At 33.7% G+C, this 21,927-nt stretch overlaps 1 protein-coding gene across 4 annotated transcripts in view; it reads right to left on the bottom strand.

Moving 5' to 3' along the window:
- Positions 1–21,927, bottom strand: part of INTS6 (integrator complex subunit 6) — an 80,186-nt gene that overhangs the window by 44,917 nt on the left and 13,342 nt on the right. For 2 of the 4 annotated variants that reach the window (XM_025364653.1, XM_025364654.1), the window contains one exon: positions 12,268–12,357. In XM_025364653.1, coding sequence (XP_025220438.1) covers positions 12,268–12,357 — 90 coding nt within the window. Of the gene's footprint in view, positions 1–3,381; positions 3,605–5,294; positions 5,356–12,267; positions 12,358–21,927 lie in introns of those variants that run through there. The other 2 variants (XM_025364655.1, XM_025364657.1) reach the window with 2 other exon arrangements.

Raw genomic sequence — 21,927 nt, forward strand, 5'->3', positions numbered from 1 at the left:
TCCACCTGCCTCGGCTTCCCAAAGTCTAGGATTACAGACGTGAGCTACTGCGCCTGGCCAGAAAATTATTATTTTCTCATTAAACTCTTAACTCTTGCCAAAATTTGACTGACTATAAATGCATGGGTTTTACTGCTAGACTCTCAATTCTATCTCACTGGCCTATATGACTGTTCTTATGCAGCACAATACTGTTGCTTTTTTTTTCTTTTGATCCCGCACTAGAGTGTGAAGAGCAATGGACCCAAAAACATAAAACAGTCAAGTCCTAGCTCTGCTTCTTAGGTAGAAATTAGCCTTACTAAGACATTTTCCTCACGGTCACAGAATTGAGAATTACAGGAGATCTGAAATTACCTTGTAAACAATAAAAGTTAAATATTTAAGTTTACACATTTTTTTAAATGATTAAGCTCAACCTCATACATTATTTTGGTAGCCAGGAATAAAAGAAAGTAATATAGTAAGAGTCCTTCACAATCTGTTTCTAAGAACAGTGCCTAGGCACATGGTAGGCCCTAAATACATATTTATTGAATGAAATTAACCATTTTCCAATTGTTTTTTATTCTTTTTATTCATTTCCTATAACTGCTAAGATTATGAGGAAACAATTTACAAATTTAAAAGCATCCTATATCAGCATTTTCTTTAGCATATTTCCTTGAAGAAAATAATCAAGTAAATTTCCCATAGGCTATTTCTAACTTTAATACTATTATCCAATATAAGCAATGAAGAAGGTTCTCCTCATATCGTATTTATTAAGGAAAGGAAAATTAAGAAATTCTACGCAACAAAGCAGGATCCTGTCTCAAAAACAATTACTAAAGTCAAAGTGAATTCCATAAAACGTAATACCAACCTGATTATTTATTGTTAGTTCCTATTGTTACACTCTACAGTTAAAACGTGTATCCTTAGGAATGTCCAATGTACATCCAAAAGGAATTTTTGATTAAAAAATCAAAACTTTGTTTTAGCTTCTAGTAGTTTACGGTCAGTATTTGTTCAGAGGAAAAAGCAATCACTTGACAACCTGCAATATGGAAATACTTTCTTCAATAAAGTTTTACCCCAACAAATTGCAAAGGCAAAGTCCTTCTAATTTTTTAACAACTTTATTGAGGCATGATTACCTACCATAAAATTCATCCATTTTATATGTTCAATGATTTTTAGTAAATTTACAGTGTACAACCATCACCATCATGCCATTTCAGAACATTTCCAACATCTTAAAAAGATCCCTGTGCCCATCTGTAGTCAGTCTCCCAAACATGTCCAGGCAAGCACTCATCGACTTTACGGACATTCCATATAAATGGAATAATGCTATATGAGGTCCTTTGCATCTAGGATAATGTTTTTGAGGTTCATCCATGTTGTAGCATGTCACCAGTTCATTCCTTTGTTTCTTAATTTTATGTCTGGTATAGTTCAACCTACAATCATGTCCTCTTTTATGAGGAAGTGAAAACAGATGAGGTGCCAAAAAAAACCCTGCGCTTTGTACAGTCCACGCTACTGCCACTATCTTTCTAAAATGCAGATCTAATAACTTTCTCCTCTACTAAAATATCTTCAATGGTTCCCATCCATCTATAAGGCAAAGTTCAAGCTCCTCGGCAGAGAATACGGGATGGGCCACGCCAATCTATCCAGTCTCATTTCCTGCTGCTGTTTCTCTTGAACACTTCGCCAGCTATCAATACTGAGGCACATATAGTTCTCCCAAACTCTCTTCAGTGACCTTTATGTCTTTGCATCCATCTACTTCACAAACTTGAATTAACCTTTCAAAATCCAACTCAAGACATTTCCTAGAGCCAACTCCAGCCTCACTTTCTCAACTGTACCATCTTATCAGCTTGTGCTTTAATAATTTTGTATCTTACACTATGCCATAACTGTATATCTCATATCAAACTCATAAGCCAGCATCTAACCCTGTGTCTGAACTTCACTACTGTTCAATAAGCATCTGTTCACTTTAACTGAATACACTCTGACTACTAGTGGTGTTCCACCCACTTCATAAAGGAAAAAGCAATTCTATAGATAAAGTCCACTCTCTAAAACTAATGTGAAAAGGATCTAACAAAAGCAGTATAATACAACTCCAAGGTCTAGAGCAGTAGTCTACAAAACAGGATATACACCAGCGATCAGCAAACTATAGCCCACCAACCAAATCCAGCCCAGAGCCTAATTTTTGTAAATAAAATTTTATTGAACATGGCCACACTCATTCATTTAACATACTGTCTATGGCTGCTTTTGTCCTCCAACAGCGGAGTAGTTCCAACAGACACCATATAGGCTGAAAAACCTAAAATGTTCACTATCTGGCCCTTCAAAGAAAATGTTTGCTGACCCCTAGTATAAATCATGATCCATGTTATACAAGAAGCAAAGATCAGAATTTCCTTTGTATAAATTTTTTCATCTCATCTTTTTAAAGTTCTATGTTTATATATGTTTTTAATGTAATAATATTAATACAGTAGTCACATATATAATTTCTAAACTTAAAAATATGCATACAATGGGAATGGTACATACCCAACGTATTTTTTTTTTTTTTTTACTAATATAGGTGGTTCAATTAAAAAAAAAAGTTAAGTCTTAGGACAAGCTTTAGCATTTAAATTTAGTAATCAAGGTTATTAGCAATCAATGTTATTACACGAATAACTGAGTTCTGTAAGTGCTTCAAATCACAGAGAAAGAGGCCTAGAATTAAACTTTTTCCAAAATACTCAAAACATCTCTGGAGAATCTTTTTCTGGTGCTAAAAATGTCATTGAAATGATGCAGGTAGTACTAATATTCTTCAACAGAATGCAATAAAATATGAGCTACATAAATCCAAACTTGGTTCAAAGGTAGCTATGTTTTTTAGAAAAGTTTATTATAACAGACAAAGCAAATGCAAACTTATCCTTCCAAACCCTGATAAATAACTGCCTGATAAATAATTGGTATCTAATAAATATACAAATCAAGAGAATACCTTGCTAGCTAAATTAAAAAAGAAAAAAAAAACTATCCATACTTAACAACCATGTGCAATTTTGTAACCAAAGTGTTCCTTAGCTATAATAGCAATGCTATTTCTGTCTAAGACAAGATACTAACCTAAAGCTGTGAAGAGCCCCAGGAAATACCAAGTCCCTCACTTATAGATCTTAAGCTTAGCAAGGTGGTTCTACTAACTCAAAAGTTGGGATCGGATAATCATCAACCAATTTATAAGCTCAAAGTTAAATTACCAATTGAACCTGGATTTATCAGGTTAGGGTTGTCATTCTATGTTGAATCAGAATCTCCAACAAATAGTCATAGCCCCCAGAGAGAACTACACTCTACTCTGCTCACCTTTAAGGCTTTTTCTGAGGCCTTCCGAGATGACTAGCATCAGACTTTTGAGGAAGGCTAGCCATTAGACAAGGCTTTTCCCCACGATCTGACTGCTTGAAGTGACATCCAGGATCAGGTCGATCCTGTATCCAGGAATCATGACCCTCCCTGAGGCACCAGTCATCATGAGACAGTCAGTGCACTTTGGCACTTCTTGAAAACCACTGGGCTGCTCCTTTAGCTGAAAGGAAAAAAAACATCAAAACCACAACAAACAAAACAAAGGGGGAAAAATCAGTAATTCAATCTGAAAAGACAGAGCGTGGGGAAAAATATACCAAAATAGCCTTGTCTAGAACAAAATGCAGCCTTGCCTTGATGTAAAGCCCATAGTTTCAATGTCTTTGTAGTAACTACACTAAGGTTATTCCTAATATAAAAGTCTAAAATTTGATATCTATGGTATTACATCTGAAAAGAACAAGTGAAAGTGGAAGTTAAATAAAATCACTATGGAAATACAGCTAAATAAGTATAATCAAGGTATTTATAAATGACTAGCAGCCTAAGGGTTATTTACAGGACAGTGCAACATCAGAAGACCACATACTCAACATTTTCATTCTCTCAAAATTGAAATCTAACGTGGAGAAGCATGAAACACCCAAACAGGCTAAGTTTAACAGAAAACTGCCAATCTATTAAATAAAAAATTAGGCTAGTGTCCTCTAACTTACTTGACATTAGTACACAGAGTAAAACGCACATACACACACTGCTCTTAAACTAGCACTCTGTAGAATTTTCAATGTTTGCTTGAAATAACAATTTTAAATGTTCATATCATATGTCCTTAAATTTCAAACAAACTTTAAAAGCTGATTTAAGGCTTATTTAAATCTGCTTCAAAGTAAAAAAAAATTTAACTATCAGAATCTGCTCATTTCAATTTTTAAATACAAAATATTTTCCTAAAACATAATGTTAAAAGGCAAGAAAAAAATCTTTGACGCAATTGTTTTAAATGTTAGATTATAACTCCCTTAAAACATCCTTACCCAAAAGGTAATGATACTTTGTCTGTCAATTACTTTACCTTCCTTTTTCTTTTATTTTTTATCACCCACATCTTAGTTAACACTACCAAATATCCACATAGATGCCCAAGTCGGAAAGTGGAAAATAATACTAGACCAGTATATTTTTACTTATTTGAGAATATGATTAAAGGTATGGATCTCTTTACCCAGAAAAATGTTCATGCACACAGATGGACAATGTGTAGATAGGATGTCAGGGAATCCACAAAACTCTCTTCAGACCAAGCATGGGCCCTAGGGTTCAGGACTCCTGTCAAATACTTTGCCTTTTTTCTCCTATCTTACAAATTATCTTTGAAAACCTGCCTAGCTTACCTACCCAATCTCTCAGAATTCTGCCTTCCTGTCCAGCACTAGCTAAGTTTTGGCATTCCCCATTATCTTCTAGGTTGTTACATGTAGTTTGCTAACTCTTCCCATCTTACCACCCTCCAGTCCATCTTTCACCTTGCTGGCACAGTAACCTTACTAAAATGCAAATCTGATCATGTGACTCACCTGTTTAAAATCTTCAATACCTTCCCTGCAAATGCTAACAGAATGAAGTCCTGTTTCCTTAGGGTGCTATTATCTGCTCTCTACCTACATTTCAAGCTTCTACTCTTCCTACCTATACTTTCCATACTCCAGGCGCACAATTTATAATCTCCTGATACACTGTTTTCAAGTCTTCATGCTTTTGCATACTGTTTCCACTTCCTGAAATGTCATGGCTCAATTCCTTACTCTTCCCTCAACACTTTACTCCTTTCTTTATGCTGTCTCAGAACCTTCTGTTTATTTCTGCCATGAGATTTATCTTAATGTATTTACAAATGTTTATTTACTTGCCTGTCTTCAAAGATAATACGTTTTCTAGCCTTGCTTAATTCCATCTGTGTGTCCCCAGTACCTAGAACATAAATATAGAACTAAATATAAATGTATGGAGCTGCCACTATTCTTATACACAGCCAAAGTTACTATGTATCACAAGGAAAACCGTTGCTGAATGAATTTAAAATATACTTTCACAATTCAACATCTAAAGAATTCATTCTGGAAAGGTATTTTTGCAGCAACCGTCTAGAAAATTAAGTGTAAGTATCAACAATTCTGTATAAACTGCTCTCATCTGGTAAGGTAGGGTATGTGGGTGTGGATGTGGGTGTGTGTGTGTAATGCTAATTACATGGACCTCTCTCCTCATATATGGGGTCTAAGGAGAGTCCTCAATACAGCACACTGTTTAAGCAGTAACTGCAGATTGACTGCAGTCAGCAAGTTAATTTTTGGGGGCTATTCAATAACCTATTCTAAAATACCAAGCAAATTAGAAATTATCCTATTAAAAATATTCACAGAAGGCCAGTTCCAATCCCTTGGAAACCCATTCCCAAATTTAACAATTCTAAAGGTCAATAATTATTTTTATCCTAAAAAAATATTTTGATGGCCTTCTAAGTCAAAAACATTTCTAACTTTCTAACCTTTTTTGTTAAAAGTTGTTCATTTTCACATGCTTTGTGTAGCTTAAAAAAATTGTGGTTAGATTGTGTTCTAAAACTATAGTTTCTAAATTTGACTGTACATCAGAATCACATGGGCTACTCTGAAAATACAGATTCCCAGGTCCTTACCCAGATCAACTGAAACAAAATTTCCAGAATAAGAACAAAGGCATGTGTATTTTATAAGGCACAACAGGTGATTTTGATGCAGCCATTTCAAAACTACTGTTCTAAATACCACAGTACTTTATATATATAAGAGCTAGAATTGGATAATAGAAACATCTCTAAATAAAATTTTCCTTACATATGTAGAATCTCTTATTGCTTACTGGTTTTGACAGGCTAATAAACACAGGGTGAAATTGCTTCACCCTCTGAATAAAAACTATTTTGATGTATCTTAACAAGGAATTCTAGAAAGCAGATTAGTTACTGTAGCCATACAGCTTTGTTAGAATGATCAACCATCATTTCTTTTAAATTTCTCCATTGTTGTGTTTGTCTAGAAGTACTCAAAGAGTCTTTCTTACTACACAATCTTGAAGAAAAGCATATCAATAAGAGTACTGCAAATGTAAATTGCTGAAAATTTACTATAATATTAAATTGAAATATTTCATCAACTTCTTTATGCATTATTATAATTACATATTTTTAAACTACTAATAATTGCAGATGTATATATTCCTATAACATACCAGCAGTAATAAATCCAGGGGTTGAGAGAACAGGGCCAAAAATATGAGTAGAAAAAGAAATACAAATAATCTACATTCAACATATTCTTATTAAATGTTTTTAGAAAGATGAATTGACAGAGACTAACATATACAGTAGTGTTATGCATATATTTAGAACATCTGAATCCCAAATCAGTAAGACTAGAGCTAATCTTCAGATTGTTACTGAGTCCCTAGTAATATCACCTTGAAGAGGCTACTACAGGATAAACATGAAAATTTCAACACACGTAAACACAGATAAAATGTTTGATATTTTCTATCACATCACTATGGCATCCCTCAAAATTCCTTACAGATCTTTTTAAAAAAGAGAAAGTTCTCCAAAATTCTAAGTGTCTTGGGAAAACCAACTATTTTAAATATATGTTTAAAAGTCTTTATGCAATGAAATCAGAGTTTTGATACCCTTTGGCACATATTTTTAGTGATTTTAGTGAATAAAAACCCATTTACACTGCCTAGAATGATTCGTATGTCAAAGAATGGTGGACTTTTGAATCAATTTTTGAGAACCGACAAGTTGGAACAGAAGACCCCAATCTACAGCCATTTGAATACACAGCTGAGACTACTCATTCTCTTTATGAAGACATGCCCTTCTGAATATCTATCCCATGAAGTTGTAAAAGTAGTTGTCCTAGTTAGGCTTAAAAAAGCAGGGACAGCTAATAAGAAAGTAAAACTCTTCCCAACAGATTACTTTGGCTGCAAATATCTTCTCTCAATGTTAGCCTCCACAGCAATCATAACGTTGGTAACGAGATGTAGAAGAACTCATCAGCATATAGAAATCTCAATATTTGAAAGACAATACTACTATTAGCACTTTCAAGGAAGAGAAAAATAACTGCTACACTATCCTGGAATGTCATTCATCGCTAAGAAAGTACTGGCAGGATTTCTTCTGGGCTCCTTTATTGAGCAATATTCGTTAGCCATGTGTTCCTGGAATCATAGTACAGAATAGTTTTCCATTGCAAAGCAGTACTAGAGAGGATTATCTGCAGATATCAGAAGAAAATCCTTTTCAATAACTCTAATTATAATTTGTTGATTCTACCAAAACATCTGATATATATATATATCAGTTATATAACATGACAAACACTACTGAGTATCTGGACACAGGTATGTTTATCAACATCAAAGGTAACTACTAAGGAAATAAGTAATATAGTTTTCTCATGTTTCAGAATTCAAAGTCCTATCTAACACACTCCTCATAAGTGAAAATGCTGCAAACAACCAGTTTTATCAAATAGTTGCATTAAAAGAAAGGCCAAATATATACACATAAAATTCAATCCAAGCAATCATCAAAAATCCTAGACAGTTATCCAAAAATACTACACTAGAAACACATTCATGACACCTCAGACAATGGCTTGGACTTTGATTAAATGAGGCCCAAGGATATAACTAAAATCATAAATTAATGTAAAATGATCATATATAGCTCAAGATTTTCATTCATAATATAGCTATTACTTTTCTTTCCTAATTCATAACACATTGCTAAGTGACGAGCTGTCCCAGAGAACAGTATTCCTACATTTTTCTGACAAACAAGGTGTAAGAAATTGGTTCATTTGGGCCTATATATACTTAGCCAGGTCAAGAGACAACAAGGCACCACATTTTTCCTACAGTTACAAAAAACTATTTTCTAGGCTCAAAACAACTTTACACTGAGCTTCTTCCTAAAATTCACAGATATAAGGTAGAAGCCACACCCTATGCCAAATCATTTGTAAGATCCTTGAATTCAGTCATTCAAAAATGAAATTATACTATAAAAATTCACATTATACAAGATTTGACACACTAAAGGTAATATTAACCCTTCCCCTGCTTTAGTACTCCCATGCACTTAGTATGTATCCCTATTTTATCATTCATAAAACCATTTAATAGGTGATTTCCCCCATAATACTGTGAACTTAAATATTAAGAACCAGATACGTCCTGTTTATCTTTGTTATCCTCATTGCCTAGAAATGCTCTGGTCATAATAGTTTTTCATGGAACACTGAATAAGAACAGAATACCAAAAAGACACTTATATAGAAAACTGAAGTAGACAAATAAAAAAATCAGGTAAATAGAAGGTAAATTTTAAGAACACACAAAATTAGAATCAAGCAAAAAGGCAGTAGCCATATCAGGAAGAAAGCACTGGTCTGGAGGTGCTGGAATGTCTTTGGAATTGATAAATTCTAGTCTAGATTTTGGCAGTAACAAATGTTATAACCTAAGCAAATCACTCTGACTCCCTGGATCTCAATTTCCTCATTTGTAAAATATAAGACTAAATGAGTTCTATATTTCCTCAGATGACATAAGGATGATTTTAAAGCAGCAAGAACATTTACTCCTGACAAACAGCACCAACAGAACAGATATAATATACAATGTTGGATGACATAACTCTTAAGCAAAGGATATCATACAGGTGGAATATACAACTCGATAACAAGTAATAGGTCATACTAACAGCAGCCACAAGCCAACCAAGAATTAAGTACACACATCTCTAATGTGGAAATTAATGACACATTCACACACTGAATAAATCTAAAAAAGAATCAAGTTCTGCCAGAGGCAAAGGTTGAGAGATGTGAAAAGACAGAGATATAAAGGCAAAATTGTTATTCCCTAGTAGGAACCAGAATACAGATCACATCTAGTATTCATGCACATGCACAATACACACACACAAGAACAATACAAAAAGCATCTTTATGCTTTTCTATGAATTGAAAAGCTCCTTAAAACAAATCACATAATTATTTAGGCTACACTATTTCACAATATCTCACAACATTTAGCAAAAATTAATCTAGGATAACTTTCTCTTTGCTCCAACAAGAGAGTCTTGTTGGTACATTAAGAAAACGTGCAGGGGATCAAAGACATTCCTAACCTCAATGGCCTATGTTCCTTCCAACTTCAAAATAATTTACTTTTGCTTTAAAACAAATGCACCTTCCACCTCAGATAATAAGTTGCAATGGTAATCAGTTTGGAACTTGATGACTACCAGATTCGATACACCAATGTTTATAATCAATACTTTTTAAAAATATAGGCTCTGTTGTCGGTACTATGCTAGAATTGTAAAAGATAAAAGAGAACTAAAAAGTATGATCTCTGCCCACAGGAAAATCTTTCTAACCTTACTAGCAAGGTAGTTTCAGGTTATTATAAACACATTGCCCTATTTTTTCAAAATCCTTCCCAAGGAAGACATAGGAAGAAAGGTGAGCAATTCCAATACACATGTATATTTCCAGATATTTTTAAGCTAGAAGAGGTCCCCACAAAACAAATTTTACAAACAAAACAGATCCAAACATATGGAAACAAAATACATGCCCCCTAAAGGGCATTTCTACAAAGGCAGTAGACAGTACCTCAAATTGATCACCTCACACATAAGAATATTTTACAACAGAAAACAGAAATGACTTCTCAACCAAAATCATTAAGGATAAAACAAACATTCAAAAGACTTCTAATTTATTAATATGTAAAGTTGAATGAAACGGTTAACTATTATGGGTCCTATTAAGAAGAAAAATTAATTTAAGAGCTTCAAATTTAAAATGACTTTCTTTTTTTTTTTTGAGACGGAGTCTCACTCTGTTGCCCAGGCTGGAGTGCAGTGGCACAATCTCAGTTCACTGCAACCTGCGCCTCCCAGGTTCAAGTGATTCTCCTGCCTTAGCCTGCTGAGTAGACGGGATTACAAGCGCGCGCCACCATACCCAGCTAATTTTTTTGTATTTTTGGTAGAGACGGGTTTCACCATGTTGGTCAGGCTGGACTCAAACTCCTGACCTCATGGTCTGCCCGCCTTAGCCTCCCAAAGTGCTGGGATTAGAGGCGTGAGACACCACGCCCAGCTAAAATGACATTTTTACATTTTTATTGCTTGCTTTTTATATAATCCACGTCTACCTGTTTCTGAAAGTAGCAGGACCATAATTAGCTGTACATGTCAACTAATCTAAGAAATCCCAAAAGCCCATCAAGTTCAGCTATAGAGCATTCCAAGGCCACTAATTATATATAGACTATAAATTATTTAATCATGGATTATAATGTACCTAAATATTTCAGCTCTATCTCCATGAATTACATCCTAAATTAACTTTAATATCAACTGTTCAAATAAAACAATTTTAGCTCTTTTCCCCCAAATAAGAGCAGAGAAATATGTTTCTTTAGTGGTTCCAATGGCTCATGAAAGAACAATACTATGTACTTTTCTTTACAGCCTACTAAGTACTTTCATATACATTATTTCAGACTTCAAATAACCCATAACCCTAGGAAGTAAGGCAAATGTTATTCTCTTTATTTCATGGAGAAGGATAGAGATTAGGAAGTTAGGTCACTGGTACAAAGTTTACTGCTAGAAAGTAGTTAAACAAAGACTAGGACCCACATGCCCTGACTCCATGTCCAATTTATATTCCACAATGTCACACAAATAAAATAATTCTAAAAGCTACTGAACTTAAAATGTATAGTTTTCCTGCTTAATTAAACCCTTAAAAATATCATGGGAATTAAGATACTACAGCACATGCAAACCATAAAGTGCCATCGAAACAATCACCTTTCTTTATCAGCCCATGTTAAAGAGCAGTTCAAATACTATAGTAAAAACACCTTAAAATTAAAAAAATCTATTATATTCATTATACCACACCACACACAACTCTGCATAACGAACGTTGGTGCAGAATAGGTAAGGTTAGCTATAAATTTTTTATACAGCTGGGTGCAGTGGCTCATGCCTGTAATCCCAACACTTTGAGAGGTCGACACGGGTGGATCCTGAGGTCAGGAGTTCGAGACCAACCAGGCCAACATGGCAAGACCCCATCTCTACTAAAAATACAAAAATTAGCCGGACATGGTGGCTCATGCCTGTAATCCCAGTTACTCGGGAGGCTGAGGCACAAGAATCGCTTGAACCCGGGAAGTGGAGGCTGCAGTGAGCCGAGATCGTGCCACTGTACTCTAGCCGGGGCAACACAGTGAGACTCTGTCTCAAAAAAAAAATTTTTTTTTAAATAATACATTTGACTTAGAGAAAAAACAAATGTCCAAAAACCTTACTTTTCCTAGTCTTAACACCTCTTCTCGGCTTTGCTATACTCTAGCCAAGGAGTTTCCACAGTCATTGGACTGCCAACGACAATCCACTGAAATATAGGGAGAAATTATTAGAATGCTGTTTCCCTTTTTTTAAATCTGAAAAAACAAAGGAATTCATTTTACTATTTATGATACAGACTGACACTGTCACCCTCACATAACTCATAAATACACATGCAAACGGGGTGTGGGTAATGCTCAAACATTTGTCATAGAAGAGATTCTTATTCAAGAAAATAGGAACACTGCTACAAACAAAGATGGGCCATAGGAGACAGATGACTCTAAACTGCATCAAATAATCAACAAGAGAACCTATTAAAGGTGTTCAATATCCTACACAAATAAAGGATTGTTCAACTGCATTTGCATAATCCATGTAACATAAGCACAACTTACCTCATCCTGGACTCCACTGGTGGTAGTCAACTTGCTTCCATCAGTAATTGTGATAATTATTGCTGGCTCCAAGAAAAAAGGGTTTCTTCCCTAAAGTCAAAAAACACATTGATCATATAAAGGTTTAGACTTTGGCTTAAAAAGTAAAAAGTCAATTCTCAGAACAGCATATATACGATCTCCCTTTCTAGTTTCATTTTACATGTGGTATATACCTGTTTGTACGTTTTAAGAAAAGATATAGAAGGACACATAAACTAAACAGTGATTAACCCTGAGAAAGAGGGATTAGGTAAAGAAAAAGATGGATTTTTCACTTCTTTATAAATTTGTGTATTGCTTTCATTTTTAGAGGGAGTATATTTATGTAACTAAGAGTATTTAATTTGTTAAAAGGGATCCCAGTAGTTCAATTCTAATAATTTGATTTTTGTAGATGTTATAAATTAAATAAAAAAAGAACATTTCCTGAGAAACTTTCTTAAAAAGGAAGGCAAGACAGTAGGTGAATATTACCATAAGGTATGCATATAATCAAAATGTCTAAGCAAATAACTAGGTAAATGGTTTGAAAGATTTTAAGAGTTCTATGGAAATAGTAGGGCTACTCTAACCTCGGCAAAAGTTTAACAGTACAAGATGAAAAGTTAAAATTAAAAATGGTTACCTAAAGAAAATGCTTGGAGAGAAAAGTATAAAAATAGTGGTAGCAAAAGCAATGGAACAGAGTAGCACGGGCTCTCAAATGCTCTACACAGAAGGTGAGATAACTTCAATAGCTTCCATTCAAATCTCTGGCCAACCCACTCTACTAGCACAATGATCAGTTCTAGGTGACATATCTGGTAAGGGACTAAGACAAACATAAGCTTGCCTTTTACACACAAATAGCTCCCAATTGAGGGACTGACAGAACTAAGACCAAAGGATATAAATTTCAAGAGGGTAAACCTTGCATTTGAAATCAAAGGTATCAAATTCTCTGCCACTAACAGTACCAAGAATTGAATGAAGCTTTCTTGGATTAAATGTAGAACTGTGTATGACGATTTTTTAATGTGCATATGAGTCACCTGGAGATCTTAAAAACAAAATGCAGTTTCTGATTATATCTGGGATGAAGACTAAGATTCTTCATTTCTAACAAGACTGGCAGCTAGCCACAGACCATACTTAGAACAACAAAAATGTAGAACAGTTATAAGCATATAATATTCTATGGTCCTATAACCTTTCTAACTCTCAATTCCTATTATAATATATACATAACATTTGTCGAGAGAATTCAGTTAATTATATGATTATAACCTAATCATCCTAAAGTGGGAGTGGGGGAGATGTAATAGATCGTCTTGATCAAACCATTCAACTTGTAAGTGACACATGCACTTTTCTAACTGGTACCCAAGAAAAAAATGGTTCCAGGGGGAGAAAGATTCCTTTGGTTAAATAAACTTAAAATATGTTAGATATAATCTCTAGAAGATTCTAAATGCATAGCAGCATTAAAACGTCACAGGAGTCTTGCAGGGAGAAAACATGAATTAATTTATCCCTCCTTCTCTGTAATATTCATGTTAAATAGAACTCATTTTGGGGAATTATTATATTATATTGTCTCTCATACCATTCACCCCCAAAATATATAATAAATTCTAATAATATGTCTTCTTAGGCAATGATCATTCCCAACTCTTAGCTTTAATTGTTTATCCCTAAAGTAGAATGTTTTTCCTCTTCCCTCCTCAAAGCTACCCAACTCATACTCATTCCCTAAGGCCCAGTTAAAATCTTCGTATTTTCCACAAAGCCTTCACTGATTACTCTGGCCTTTAGTAATCACCTTTCCCTCTCCATATTCTAATAGCGGTAGTTTTCACACTTTAAATTAAATAAATAAGAAGGTAAAGAAAATGTTTCTATAAATAAAGTTAGATTTGAGTGGTTTCATGGAGCACAGTTTGAATACCACTTCCCTACAACATCCTCTCACCTTTTTGAATAATTTTTAATTTAAATATGAATTTAAATACACACCATCTTACACAATGTGAATATACCTAACACTGCAGAACTATACACTTAAAAATGGTTAAGACAGTAAATTTTGTTGTTTTTTACAATTAAAAAAAAAATACACCATCTTGTATTGTTTGTTATTTTTTCATGTGTTTGAATACGCTGAAGGCAAAGAGTATGTCGTATTTCTTTCCACACCACTAAGCAGGCACTGGGCACAAAACACTTCAACTTATTCACTGACTCACTGATTATAGCTTAATACAAATCGGCCTGGGTTCACAGAACCATTTACAATTACTCAAACTTCAACAAGATTCAAAAAATGTATGTTACCTTTACCTCAATATAAATATGTACTCCCCAAACTCAATGCATAACAACTCATGAATTTGCTGGGCTACTAGGGTATAAAAAGGAGCACTATCTCCCTCTTGTGTCTTTCAGTCATCCACTATCTACTCATTCACACTGGCCATTCAAAGATTTATTGAGTGGTTACTATATATCAGGTATTGTATGTATTAACTGTATGATACATAATCTCTACTCTCATACATAATAAACATATGTACATATGACAATAAATCTCTCTCTTTGTCTCTACCAGTAGTATTTTAGCTCAAAAATTGCCTACGGGAGATAAAAAAACCAAGAGGTCCTAATAGCTTCCAAACTATTTTATCTTGCTTCCACCCTTAAGCTAAACTACTTCTGTTGACTTGGTGCCTTTCAAAAACAAATCAGCAAAGCTCTAAAAGCCACCACAGCATGGATCCAATACTTGTAGTAGGGTCTTCTATTATCACTTCTACATTTTAACATAAAACAAAAACAAAAACATAAAACGCAGTGGCTCCTGCCTGTAATCCCAGCACTCTGGGAGGCCAAAGCACACGGATCACTTGACGTCAGGACGGCAAGACCAGCCTGGGCAACACCACGAAACCTCGTCTCCGTCAAAAAATACAAAAATTAGCCAGGTGTGGTGGCACATGCCTGTAGCGCCCAGCTACTCAGGAGGCCAAAGCAGGAGAATCCCTTGAACCCAGGAGGCAGAGGTTGCAGTGAGTCAAGATCATGCCACCGCACTCCTGCCTGGGCGACAGAGTGAGACTCTGTCTCAAAAAAAAAAAATCAGACTTTCTGACCAAAAGTCTGACACCCATTCACTTTTATTCCTGTATAAGCACAGAGAATTAGTCATACTTCTAATTAAAGAAAAATAATCTACCACGTAGCAGACTCATATAAATGACGACATCTACCCAAAAGGTAGTACTTTTTAAAGCCCCATAATATCTACAAAATCAAGTTAAAATATATTAAAACTTGACAGAAAGTCTGTTATTAAATTTAATTAAGCTAAATTCAAACACTAAAACCGAAGTTATTTTTTCTTAGACAACAAAACAAAGCTTTTAGTTGAAACTTGACTAGTCTTACACAAAATAACTCTCCAGAGGCTACCCTTAAACGGGACTGAAATTACCATAGTAACAGTAACATTACTGTTATTATATTGTCTTAATAATAACAATAAAGCACTTATCTCATTTGACCCTAAAAAACCTTAGTGAGGTAAAATATTCAGGGAGATTAAATGATATAACTCAAGGTGGCCTAGATGGTAAGTGGCAAAGCCAGAACCTTATTAAGATGTTCTAATTCTAAAATCCACATGGTCTTTCTGCACCATCTGGAGGTCCTACTGGCAGCTGCTAAATTCTCTTGGACATAATTCCATACCAACCTGGATTGTGCCATATTTACCCAACAAGGAATGGTGTTACAATCAGATTGTTTTGTTTTTAATATATTCTTTCTGCAATAAAAATAACTATAGTAAGATTATTCCTTTACTTGGTAGATTCCTGTGATTCTGTAATTACTTAGCCATCAATTTCTTTATGTATAAAATCAATGTATCCCCCCCAACACAAACACACTGAAACAAAACACTATATATAACAATGTTTACTTTTAAAAACGATATAATTTCAACTTTCAGAGAGTATACACACAAACACAAGATAAAATAATAAGTTCTGTAGTGACTTTAAATTTTGGAAAAGTCAGATAAAGATCAAACATAGAAAAGAAAAAAGAAAAATACAATCATCCTCACTGTACCAACTATCCCCTGCCAAGCCCAAGATTCTTTCCTCTCTAAGATTAAAGAGCTTAGTCAAGAATCACACTAAGAAAAGCAATAATCAGTTACTATAAAAATTAGAATAATGATTAAATGAATGTAATTTATACACATAAGGTTTTATTATTTCTTCAGGAAAAATGTATCCCCATCTCTATTATATAAACGTTTGACATTAACAAATTTATTTAAGCATGAATCTCTAAATCACTAGCAGAAAGTGAACATGTAGCTCCAAGAAAGTTTCCTTATATACTATTTTACACTGTTCCTTGCTGCATAATGCCATCTTTTTCTGTCAACATTGTTTACCCAGCAAATTAAAAAACAGTTTTAGTTGTCTGCCAGTACTGTAAGATTTTTGTCATGTTTTAAAAAAAATAAAGTTTTAATACCTCCAAAGTCTAAAAGAGAGTTACAACTTAATTACTGCAATATAATGTTATTCACTATCTGGTGTCAAGCCTATGCAATTTAATAATTCCCAAATCCTTATATTTATGAGCAATTATTTTACATTGTTATTCCTAAGTATGTTTATAAAGTCACTCAGCTGGGAGACAATCCTTTAGAATTTATGTCAATATTCACCTTGGCCATAAAGTTATACATAGCTTTTATCATAATTACAATAAGATATATTAAAAAAAAAAAACAAAAAAAAACAAAAAAAAACTAAGCTCTGCTACAACAAAGACAGCCAGTAGAGGGACTAAAAGTTTACTTTTGCTATTAGCAGAATAAATTCACATGTTTTACTCTCAGAGCAGTGGTTCCTGTCATAAAGAAATCCAAACATATCACTAGAAAATACAATGCAAAATATAATGTTCTAGCTCTAGAGCTACTTACTAATGGGAGTCAATCTTTCTGTCATTAAAAATTTTTCATTTTAATTTTGGTCAAAAAACTCAAGTAAGAGTTCTGCCACAGGATAATATAAAGCAAAACCTTTTACTTCACTTAAAATTTCCTATTACAGTTCCCTCAACAACCAATTACCATGGTGTTAAATTACTCAGTTAAAGCATAAAAATCTCAATAAGAAAATTTAAAGAATATAATTAATATAAACAGATATTATCTATTAGAACCTATGTTATTTTTGAAAGAAAATGCTTTTGAAATGTTACAAATTATTTTGGAAAAAAAAATTTGAAAATATTAAAAAAAGGTAATTTCCTCCAAATATAAACTAACCTGATCTCAAGAAAAGAATTATTTTCACTTACCTAAGAAACTGAAAAATGTAGTGGAGGAGCGGCATAGGAATGTTACCATACCCTTAAACAGGTCATAAAATCTTCTGATGTGCTAATCATGTTTGTCAAGTCAATAATTCATTGTCATTAATACTGTTAATTTTTTTAAAGGTGGAAGAGGTTCATTAAATTATGGCGATAAACACACTAACTGGGTAATAACGTACTACAAACAAAATAGAATTACTTAAGTCAATAAAGGCCTGACGAGCTTACATTTAAATCAATATTCCAAGGCCAGAATTATAAATTTTATGTTTGTTTTAGATTTCAGTAAGATTATTACTTTTATTGTTAAAATCTCAAGTAGTGTAGTATAAATGAGTCTTTTGATGTCAAACTCTAAAATATTCATCTTAAGACATTAACGCTTGTAAAATAATACCTTTGACTACATAAAAAAGATCTCTGAAGGATACATTAGAAACTGGTTAGCAATGATTGCCTCCATAGAAAAGAAGTAAACAACTGTGTGACTTTTTATAATACTTCAACTTTTTTTAACCATGTGCATTTATTATACGTTCAAAACAAATACTCTTCAAAATTAAAGTGTTTAGTATTCTAAAATAAAACCTGCTAGTATATGAAAATCTGGTAACAGAATACATTAAGGTCTACAGTTACAGCAAAACATGTTAGAATTCCACAATATAAGAAATATATTTTTAGTTTCAAGTAACTCCGTTACACGAGTGTGTTCCAATACAATTCCTTTATTCAACCACATAATTCCTTATGTTAAAAATACAACAGCATTAAAAACAGATGGAATACTACTACTTGAACAAAAGTAGGGGGGAATTCCATACATTTGTTTTAATGTAATGACTAAGGAACTCCATCCTGGAATTTGATTTAATAATAGACTGAAGAGTAACAATGTAAGAAATCATAAGTCACCATAAGAACTGCAGAATTACTAAAGTTTGACTTTGTAAAAAAAAAAATTAACATTAGGGAAATTCAATAATTGATAGGACTAAGTATAACTGCAAAAGACAGTAACATAAACTCACTATATCTGAAATATTAATAATTTGGCAGAATTTGAGTTTTATACTTGAACTGGAATCTAAAGTTTGAATAAAATTAATAAACTGGTCTGGGGAATACCTAAAAAGTAGTGCCAGGCAAATAGTGTTTACGCTGGCATATAAGGAGTAATTAAGCTATCAGAAATATAACTTTACTTAATAAATAGTAATATTATAAGAATCTAACACATACATTACATGAACTGGGGCCAGGCACAGTGGCTCACACCTGTAATCCTAGCACTTTGGGAGGCCGAGGTGGGAGGACTAATTGAGGCCAAGATTTCAGGATGAACTGGATAATAATAACTTGGGAAAATTTTGTTCTAGTGAAGCATGTAATAAAAAACATGTTAGAAATATGCTTTTTTTAAAAAAAAAAGTATACGTAAAAGCCAAGATGTAAACATATTTTCAAAAGATAGGTGAATGGAGTTATACAGCAATAATGGTAACATTTTATTTGACCTAAAAGAAATCTGTCCAGTCTCTCATGATTAATCACCTCCTTGGGTTGCTGACTGCCACAAAATCTACAGATACCACCTTTGTAAAAGTCTGGTTAAATCCCATCTTGAACTCAGCACTGAATTCAATTTTAAACACTATCACAAGCAGACCCTGAATGTAGGGCAAAGAAGCAGATGAAAACCATTCCGGTTACTTCCTTCTAAACATCACACTACAAATATGGTCTCAAAAAAAAAATAAAAAATCAATTTCCACACACAACTGTCCTACAAAAGAAGATGGCATTCTATGACAGCCTTCTACATAGATACCTTAAAAGACTACAACTGAAAATGAAGAACTGCCTAATAAGTGTTTCAGATCAGAAAAGTTAGCAATAAAGCATTAAATTTTAAAAAGAAAAAAAATTCATGATAAGCACTTGGAAAACTCTGACAGTATATTGTTTCCCATATGCTATGGCTGAAGGCCAATCTGAAAATAATCGGTAAGGCATAAGATGAGGCCAGGTGTGATGGTTCACACCTGTAATCGAAAACTCTGGGAGGCTGAGGCAGGAGGATCAATTGAGGTCAGGAGTTCCAGACCAGCCTGGCCAACATGGTGAAACCTTGTCTCTACTAAAAACACAAAAATTAGTCAGGTGTGGTAGCACTTGCCTGTAATCCCAGCTACTGGGAAGGCTGAGGCACAATAATTGTTTGAACCTGAAAGGCAGAGATTACAGTGAGCCAAGATCATGCCACTGCACTCTAGCCTGGGCGATAGAGCAAGACTGTGTCTCAAAAATAATAATAACAAAAAAAAGACATAATGTGAAATTAGTTTTAAGGGGCCCTGGTTTGTAAAAAACGTGGATTTTTTGTTTTCAAGGAAAGAAATGGTACTAACCCAACTTCGCTAAGATTTTTTAGGAGGAAACAAATTTCTCTAAATCCATTACACAAGTATATGTACGTGAGTAAAAGTTTTTAAGAATCCATTCTTGCTAGATTCTGACTGAAACATGTATTGATGCTTGTGCTAAACACCTTCCCATGTGTTTGTAGATTTAAAATTTTCAAAGCAGATAACATTTTCAGGAAACAAAAAAATCGTACTACATAATACTTGTGCTTATCATTTAAAAAAATGTTTTATAAGCCTTCCTAACTATACATACAAATCCACCAATAGTTTTACCTTAGAAATGCACTGCATGAAGCAGCAGATGTCACATATGGATGACTGCACAGATTGCTACATGTTTTAGAATGTTACTATAGCTCATTAAAATGGAAACTTTAAGAACATGGCAAGATAATCATTTGTTACATTAAGATTTCTATTCACTATAATCTCATTTGTGATTAGATACTACCCATTCTGAATTAACAATAAAATTTAGAATAAAGACCTTCTATTCTTTCTACTACCTATTTAGGCCTGATTTTGTGGATGCAATCTCTTGGTTTTCCTTTCTAACTTATTGGTTTAAGAAATGTGATTGCACAGAATTCAAAATTTTACATTCATTATTTCATTATCTGCCAAAGTATGTAAATGAGCAAGATAGTTCACAACTCAGAAATTACCAGAGGACACCAAGACATCATTTTGCTAATTCCTGATAATCCAAAAGTAATGTACCCTTGTCATTATCTTGCAACATCACCATCATTTGCAGCCTAACCTTTCACACTACATATTCAACTATCTTCAATTCCTTATTTAAAAGAGATTGTTTTCAATTATTTCAGAATAATTCTAATATTAGATGTTTCCAGTGTTGAAACCCCAGAATAACCGTAAGACTGTTGTTGTTTCCTAGTATGTAACAAGGTTCACTCACTTTAAGACAAAGTTTTACTCTAACACACCAGCATCAATCCTGTCATTTCCTAGCTACAAATTGCATCACCTAATAGTACTACAATTACTTTTTCTCACATATTCAGAACTGTTTTCATGTCCATAATAAAGCTTTATAGAAAATATAATCCTTCCAAGGACCTTCACTGAGTCCCACACCTCATTTGGGCAAAACTAATAGAAAGAAGATGTCAAAATGTCACAGATAAAACAGGCAATAAAAACAGGTATGTAAAGGCTCGAATAATTTTTGATAGGACTAATCACTAGACTGACATAAATTTGTTGGTTACAACTAATCCTCTTAACTGTGAGATTTTTTAAGTTATAGTACTTTTCATGTACAATTATCTCTCTCCATATACCAATAATCATATTTCCAATCATATATGCCCTTTAAAAAAAATCTTCATACAAAAAAATCCTTCCTAGGCCTATCCTATTATGTCTTTTCCTACATAAATCTACACAACAAATAAAATGAATTATACATTTTACACTTGACATTTCTTCTGGAGAAAAGCACCTCCCCTACACCCCCATCCCAACCATCACCAGTGTGAATTCTAAAATATACAAAGTCCTAGAAATAAACTCTAAATTTTCTTAAAGAAGTTTAAAACCTTTCTTGCTCTGAAAATTACTTTAGCTAGAAAAACTGGATAGCTACTTAAGTCTTCTCATGATGGATGTACAGTAACACACCACATAACATTTTGGTCAAGGACAGACCACCACATGCATGACAGTGGTCCTGTAGGATTATAACACAGCTGAAAAATTCCTATCACTTCCTGACATCTTAATGATCCTGACCCTGTGTGAGCCTAGGATAATGAGTGAGTCTTAGTTTTTAACAAAGGTC

Source organism: Theropithecus gelada, chromosome 17 (genome assembly GCF_003255815.1).
Source record: "Theropithecus gelada isolate Dixy chromosome 17, Tgel_1.0, whole genome shotgun sequence".
Lineage (NCBI taxonomy): Eukaryota > Metazoa > Chordata > Mammalia > Primates > Cercopithecidae > Theropithecus > Theropithecus gelada.